This window comes from Stenella coeruleoalba (genome assembly GCF_951394435.1).
Source record: "Stenella coeruleoalba genome assembly, chromosome: 20".
Taxonomy (NCBI): domain Eukaryota; kingdom Metazoa; phylum Chordata; class Mammalia; order Artiodactyla; family Delphinidae; genus Stenella; species Stenella coeruleoalba.
Window position 1 is genome coordinate 52445072 of NC_137166.1, and position 7228 is coordinate 52452299.

The 7228-nt window shown below is 56.9% G+C and overlaps 1 protein-coding gene across 1 annotated transcript; it reads left to right on the forward strand.

The window, feature by feature from the left end:
- Positions 1-1089: 1089 nt before the first annotated feature.
- On the forward strand, positions 1090-5997 carry SPIB (Spi-B transcription factor). The gene is made up of 5 exons (XM_079908435.1): positions 1090-1185; positions 2766-2838; positions 3127-3338; positions 3745-3895; positions 5128-5997. The coding sequence occupies exons 1-5, from the start codon at positions 1132-1134 to the stop codon at positions 5424-5426; spliced, it is 789 nt and encodes a 262-aa protein (XP_079764561.1). The 5' UTR covers positions 1090-1131; the 3' UTR covers positions 5427-5997.
- Positions 5998-7228: the final 1231 nt, after the last annotated feature.

Sequence of the window (7228 nt, forward strand, 5' to 3'; positions counted from 1 at the left end):
CAATCCAGCCCCCTCCCCTGACTCCCTCCCTGAGGGGATTTTTGAGGCGGGCTGAGCTCACAGCCGCCGGCACCCCTGCCCCCCCCAGGGGGCTGGGCCAAGGTATAAATAGGGGTGGTGTCTGCAGGCGGCAGCGAGCCCAGCCCAGCACCACCATGCTCACCCTAGAGGCTGCACAGTAAGTGGGGGCCACCCGAAAGTGGTACTCAGGACCCCTGCCCTGCACCTCACCTTTGACCCCTCTGCCGGGCCTGCCCCACCCAGGGGGCAGGTGGGTGGGAGGGGAGGGAGGGCCACACTGTCTCTCGCCCCTCCTGGATCTCTTTCCTCTGCCACCTCGATTCCTCCCTCCGTCCCATCCGTGTCTCCCCTGGACCCCAAAGATCTCTTTTCCTTGGGATGCTTGCTTCTCTGCCCTGCTGTCCTCTCCCAAGTGGCCCTCCATCTCTGTCTCTGTCCCCATCTCCTCGGAGTCTCACTGCATCCCCGACTCACTCACTGGGTCTGTTCACCGTGCTTCTTAGCACATCTTTTCTGTTTTGGGTCTCTGTTCTCTGCCTCTTGCTCCCTCTCTCTGTGTCTTTCTCTGTCTCTCCAGTTTGTTTCATCTCTCCTTCTGTCTCCCCGTCTGTCCCCCACCCCATCTATCTGTGGGGCTTAATAAATACTTCCTACATCCCATGCCATGTGAATTGTCTCTCCACACCTTTCTCCCTTCCCTCCTCTCCTCTCCCCTCTGCTGAACCTCTTCTGTGTTTTCCCATCTCTACCCCGACGTCCATCTCTCCATCTATCTCCTCCGGTCCAAGATGGACCCATTTAACCGACTCGCTCACCAAGGCCCCCGCCCCGCCCCCACCCGCCCTCGGGCGCCCACATCTCTCCGGGGACTTTCTCTCCCTCACTTTCCCTGCCCCCGCCCAGCCTCTGTCTATGCAAATCCCAGGGGAGGGGGAAACATTTGCCTGGCCCCCGCCCCCCACTTCCTGTCCTGGTGGGGGTGAGTGTGGTGGGGCTGGTCTCACACAGAGACACGCAGCAGTGAACGAGCTGTGGTGGTCACAGCTGCAGTCGCCTATCCCCCATCTGCCCAACCGCTTCGAGACTCAGGAGGCTGCAGGCTCCCCTGACATGCCCCTGTGTCTCTCCCCCTCCAGGCTTGACGGGCCACACTTCAGCTGTCTGGTGAGTTGGGGCCCTGGGGGTCAGGGAGGGGTGGGGGGACCCACGTGGCCCATCACGACCTCCCTGCCTCAGTTTCCCCCTCCACTCCTTCCTGTCCCTTTGTCTTTCTGACTTTTCCTCGGTACCTCCAAGGACCCCCTTCCTACCCATTCCATCACAGAAGTTTTCCTAACATCTCTTCTCTTCTCTCAGACTCTGGTCCACTTCCTCGAACGGGGAGGGGTGGGTCTTTGTGTCTTTGACTTTGTGTCCCTTCCTCCGTCCATCCCACATTTAGTAAATCTACTTATTCCTTCTTCTCTTCTCTGCTTTACTTCGTATTTTCAAAAATTGAGTCTGGACTATTTCAGACGTGCAGAATACTATACCCCACCCCCATAAACCCACAGCTCAGTCCAAGAAATAAAACCCCACTCACGTGCTGGAAAGAAACCCCCCTGTGGGTGCCCCTTCGCCAGCACATCCCACCCTCCTCCAACTTGAAGAGTTTTGCTTTAAAAAAAAAAATTGAGGTTTGCCTTACAAGTCAAGAAAGAGACGAATCTTGTATACAGCTCAATGAGGTTTTAACATAGGCACACACCTGTGTAACCACGAACCAGACCGCGATAGAGAACATTACCATCACTCCGGAAGATTCCCTCACGTCCCTTCCCAATCAATACACCCCTCTGATATTTTCCACCACAGATTAGTTTTGCTTGGTTTTGAGCTTTATATAAAGTGAATCACACAGACCTTTTGGGTCTGGTTTCCTCACGCGACATCAAGTGTGTGTCAGACGTTGGTCCTTTTTTCTTGCTGTATAGTACTCCATCCTAGGAACGCACCGCAGTTTGTGTGTCCATTCTCCTGTCTCTGGGCACTTGGGCCGTTTCCCGTTTGGGGGCTGTTACGAAAGCTGCGCTGATTATTCTTGAACAAGGCTGTTTCGTGGACATACGTTTTCAGTGCTCATGGGTAAATACCTTGCAGTGAGATCACTGGTTTATCAGGATGGCATATATCTAGTTTTAGACTTTAATTGCTAAAGCAACATGATTCTTGGGATGAATCGGAGTGATATGGAGGGGGATAAAAAAAGCATGGAGAGCTTCTTTGCCTCTGTTAAAAACACTTCTGTGCCTCTCACCCTTCGGCCCCCTCCCCCTCCCCCAGGCAGGCAAGACTGGGGGAGTTCATCTACACCTTCCCCAGCTGCTACAATGTCACAACTGTGTATCGGTGAGGTGCTGGGATTCCCGGAAGCCCACAGTCTTAGTAGGGGCTGGCTGCTGTGTCCCTTTGCGAGACCCTGGTCTCTTTCTATGTGTCCCCACCTGTGTCTCTCATTCTGTGTGTGTGTGTGTGTGCGCGCGCGCGTCTGGGTCTGGGCCTTTGTGTATTTCTGCTGTGTTGTATCTATCTCCCAACTCTGTATCTCTGGATGTCCCTCTCTTTGCCCTTGTCTCTGGTGCCTAGTCTCTGTGTCTCTCTTTCTCTCCCTCTCCCAGCCTGTCATAGTCTCCCCGCTGGTCCAGGGTTGGGTGGGGTCTCCCTGCAGCCTGGGTTGACCCCTTTTCTTTCCCAACCCCTATCAGTACCCAGATGGAGTCTTCTATGACCTGGACAGCTGCAAGCACTCCAGCTACCCCGACTCAGACGGGGCTCCTGGTGAGTGATCCTGGCCCAGCACCCTCCCCACCTGCCCCTTGGGCCCATTTTACAGATGGGAGAGCTGAGGCCCAGGGGAGGCTGTAACCTGGCACAGCAGGACAAGGTTAGCTCAGGCCTCCAGACCTCCTCCCCTTTCCTCTCCCAATCACCCGCTTGCCCATGCAAATCCTGGGGTCAGAGATTTGCACAGCCCACAATGGTCCCTCTGTGCCAGTGCAGGGGCTTCCAGGGGGAGGGGGCCGAGGCCAGACCTCTCAGCTTCTGATTCAGCGCCCTTCCCCCCAGATCTGTGGAGCTACGGCCTCAGTCCAGCTGTCCCAGCCGCCTCCTATGAAACCTTTGACCCGGCTGTGGCCACCTTCAGCCACACCCAGGGTGTCCAGCTCTGTTACGGACCCTCAACCTACAGCCCTGTGGGGAACCTGGACCCGGCCCCCAGCCTGGAGGCCCCGGGGCCTGGCTTCCCAGCATACCCCATGGAGGACTTCACAAGCCAGGTGAGGGGCGGGGTGACCATGAAAATCCCCATCATTTGGTTGAGGTTTCCTAGGTGCCAGGCACTGCATCAAAACCTGTGCACACCAGAACCCCTTCACCCCTCTGACGACCCTCTAAGGTTAAGCAGCATTATTACTCCACTGCACCATCGAGCCCACAGAGGCACACACGTGGGTCAGGGGCCGCACCAAAGGCCATTATCTGTGTGGAGCAGGCTCTCATGGAGGTGGCCCGGGCATCCCCTGGCCACGCCATGGAGATCTGAACCGAGGCCAGAGTGCAGGCTGTGAGCAGAGTGGGGAGGGCCACGGCCGGGGCCCAGGAAGAAGCCAAGGGATGAAAACAGAGGGAGTGAGAGAAGGGGGACCTCCCTCTGGGACTACAGGTAACCCTGACCTTCCACAGACCCTGGGGCCCCTGGCGTACGCCCCATACCCCAGCCCCGTGCTGTCAGAGGAAGAGGACCTCCTGCTGGACAGTCCCGCCCTGGAGGTCTCGGACAGCGAGTCAGATGAGGCCCTCATGGCCGGCCCCGAGGGGAGGGGATCTGAGGCAGGTATGTGGGCGCAAGTGGGGTGGGAGGGACTCCAACTGGAGATGGGGGTGGGAGGTTAAAGGAACCATGTCTTCCCAAGCAACTAGTATATATACTCCAGCACTGAGGGCAGTTCCCAGATCTGCCATCTGCTGGCTGTGTTGCCTTGGGCAACTGTCTCTACCGCTCTGTGCCTTGGTCTCCTATCTGTACAGTGGGGATGACAGTAATAGTATCTATTGCTGGTGGTTGGGAGAATTAGGGGGGATCATACATGTCAATGAGATAGCAGTGTTCGGCACAGAGTTTGGCACTCAATAAATCTTCACCATCATTATGGACACAGTAGCAAAAGAAATCATCACAATATCAACTCCCATCTATCATTCAACCCCTGCTTCTGCCCCTGTGCCCTCCATTACTCACAACCCCTGGAAGTTGGAATTATTAGTTACTTTCCCTATCTGGGCCTCAGTTTCCCATCTGTAAAATGGGCATTGTTATTATCATCCCTGTCTCGTGGGGTTATGATGAAGATTAAATGAGCTCATAATTGTTCAGTGCCTAGAGCAGCACCTGGTACTAAGCGCTTCAGAAAGATTTGTAAAAACACACACACAAGCCTCACTTTTAGCTGAGGAAACACCAGCTCAGAGAGGTTAAGTCACCACCCCAACGTCACACAGCTGGAAAATGGCAGAGGTGGGGTTCTTGTATCCAGTGCCTGCTATGAACCCCCCAACTCTGTGGGGCCCTTGCTGCTTAAAGGAGCCCGGGAGTCAGACCCCTTGGCCTCTCCCAGGATCCCAGTCCCCGCGGAACTGACACACTGAGTGACCTGGAGCTGGAGAAATGGCCACATTCAAACCCACTTCAGATCTCTTCACCACAAGTCAGCTCTGTCATAAGTCTTTGAGGAGCATTGCCAACCCATTTCACAGATTCATCCATGCGCTCCACAGATCCGTGCTGGCCACCAAGCAGTCACAGGACAGAGACACATCCTGAAATATAAAGCAGGGATGGGGGATGGGGGTTACGGGGTGGCACATTCAGGAAAGGGGAGCAACTTGCCCCGGATGGGAGTGTGGCACGGACAGAGCCAGGCAGGTGTACCTAGCAGCCACCTTCGTCACCCCAATTCTCTTTATGGGGAGACAGAGGCTTGGCGGTTCCGGGACGGGGTGAAGCGGGGAGGGGGTGGGGCGGGGCCCGAAGGATGCTTCAGCTAACGCGCCCCGCACCCGCCGCAGGGGCCCGCAAGAAGCTGCGCCTGTACCAGTTCCTGCTGGGGCTGCTGACGCGCGGAGACATGCGCGAGTGCGTGTGGTGGGTGGAGCCGGGCGCCGGGGTCTTCCAATTCTCCTCGAAGCACAAGGAGCTCCTGGCGCGCCGCTGGGGCCAGCAGAAGGGCAACCGCAAACGCATGACCTACCAGAAGCTGGCGCGCGCCCTGCGCAACTACGCCAAGACCGGCGAGATCCGCAAGGTCAAGCGCAAGCTCACCTACCAGTTTGATAGTGCGCTGCTGCCCGCCGCCCGCCGGGCCTGAGCCCGGGGCGGCCTCTCGGGGGCTCTCAGGGGCTCCACGCCTGTGTCACGTGGGCGTCCCCACACCCTAGGTCCTAGGACCCACGGATCCCCCATCCTGGCTGCGGGGGCGGGGCGCCGCCACAATCCCTAAGCCCTGCCCAGGCTCCCTCTGGGATCCCCCCAGTCATGTCTGGGGCCTCTTTGGGATTCCCTTGTCATGTCCAGGGGCCCCAAGATCTTCATGCCTTGGGTTGAAGGACCCAGAGACGACTATACTTATGTGTCTGTGTGGAGGGGCGGGGCAGGGCAGTGCTTCCAGAATCCCAAGAGCTTCTCTGGGATCCCCTTGTGATGTCTGAGATCCCTTGTGTGTCTGCGATCTCTCAGTCTCATCTAGGGGAGGGAGAGCCTACAGATCATCACACCAAGAGGGGGACTCTGCCAGCAATCCAAAGCCCTGTCCAGGGTCTTTCTGGGATCCCCTTCTCATGTTTGAGTCCCTCCTGTCCCATCTGAGATCTCCTAGTTACGTCTGGGTCCCTCTGGGAACCCTTTGCATACATGTCTCTGTGCCCATCTGTGACTCTCATTCTGTCTGTCCCCCCAGATCCCTTTGTCATCTTTGAGATCCCCTAATTCTCTGGAACCACCCTGCTATCACTTGTTTATGTCTGGAATTCTCCGATCACATCTACGGTGCCTCTGGGATCCTTTTGTCATGTCTGAAAACACCCTTGTCAGGTCTGGAGGGCTGACCTCAGTGAACCTTGTTGTATCCGGGCCACCTCTGCGATGCCCTTGTTTGTCTGGAATCCTCCAATCACATCTGAGGCCCCTCTGGGATCCTCATCTGGTATGCCCTTTTGGGGACCCCACCAACAGCTCCGAGTTCAACTGGGGACCCTCCGCCTCCTGTAATGCCCTCCCTAGGGCCATGCTGGCGATCAATTCTGGCCGCTCAACTGATTTCTGGGTGACCGTGGCAGCCCCCCCCCATGTCAGTTCTAACCAGAGACTTTGCACCATCCAGCAACAGTGGGCCAGCTTTTCGATGTGGAGAGGCTGGAGCAGGGTGTTGGCCGCTTCTAATGGGGAATCTGTTTTCCAATCTGCTCAAGTCCCCATCGCCCCTGGCTGTCATACCCCGGTGGCTTCTCTCAGTTGTCCGTTCGCCCCAGCCATTCTCGTGTGAATCCAGCCTGAGCAGAAGAAGACCGGATGAACTGTGGGAGCTCTGACTGGAACCCTCGGGGGGTGTCAGAGGCTGTGGGCTAAGAAGCCGGAGTCCCAAGTCCTTGAGCCTGGGTGGCTGGGGGGTCTAGGGTGAAAGACTTGCTGCTTCTGGGCCAGTTTGGCCCTTCTGTGAAAGGGGAGAGGAGGAGGAAGATCTCGGAAGGCCCTTGCAGCCCCGTCAAGCCTTTGATACATCTGAAATCCACCCATCCACCCACTGGTAGCCAGAAGGAAGTCGAGGAAGGAGCACCAAGGATCCAGAGAGGGAAGAGGTCCTTGAGGGGGGCATACAGCGGCTGGTAGCAGAGCCCAGGCTGGGACCTGCCCTCGAGGACAGCACACCCCCCTCCCTGGGGCGGTGCCAGGGACAAAATGTCTTTTGGGAGGGCCTCCTCTTGCAAATGAGGTACCGTTTACGAAAACTATCATCATCACCCCAAGTTTGGAATAAAATAAAATAAGTCAAGGTAGACAGACCTTCTAGGACCCTTTGTCAGGGACCGCAATGCTACCCATCCATCCGGGCCTGCTGGCCCTCAGAGACACTGGGACGGCGAGGGGGGAGATAAGAGAGGCGATGCAAGAGGC

Coding starts and splice junctions, on each gene's coding strand:
- SPIB (XM_079908435.1), top strand. CDS start 1,132: ATGCCCCTGTGTCTCTCCCCCTCCAGGCTTGACGGGCCACACTTCAGC. Junction 1,186..2,765: donor GGCCACACTTCAGCTGTCTG/GTGAGTTGGGGC, acceptor AACCCCTATCAG/TACCCAGATGGAGTCTTCTA. Junction 3,339..3,744: donor TGGAGGACTTCACAAGCCAG/GTGAGGGGCGGG, acceptor GACCTTCCACAG/ACCCTGGGGCCCCTGGCGTA.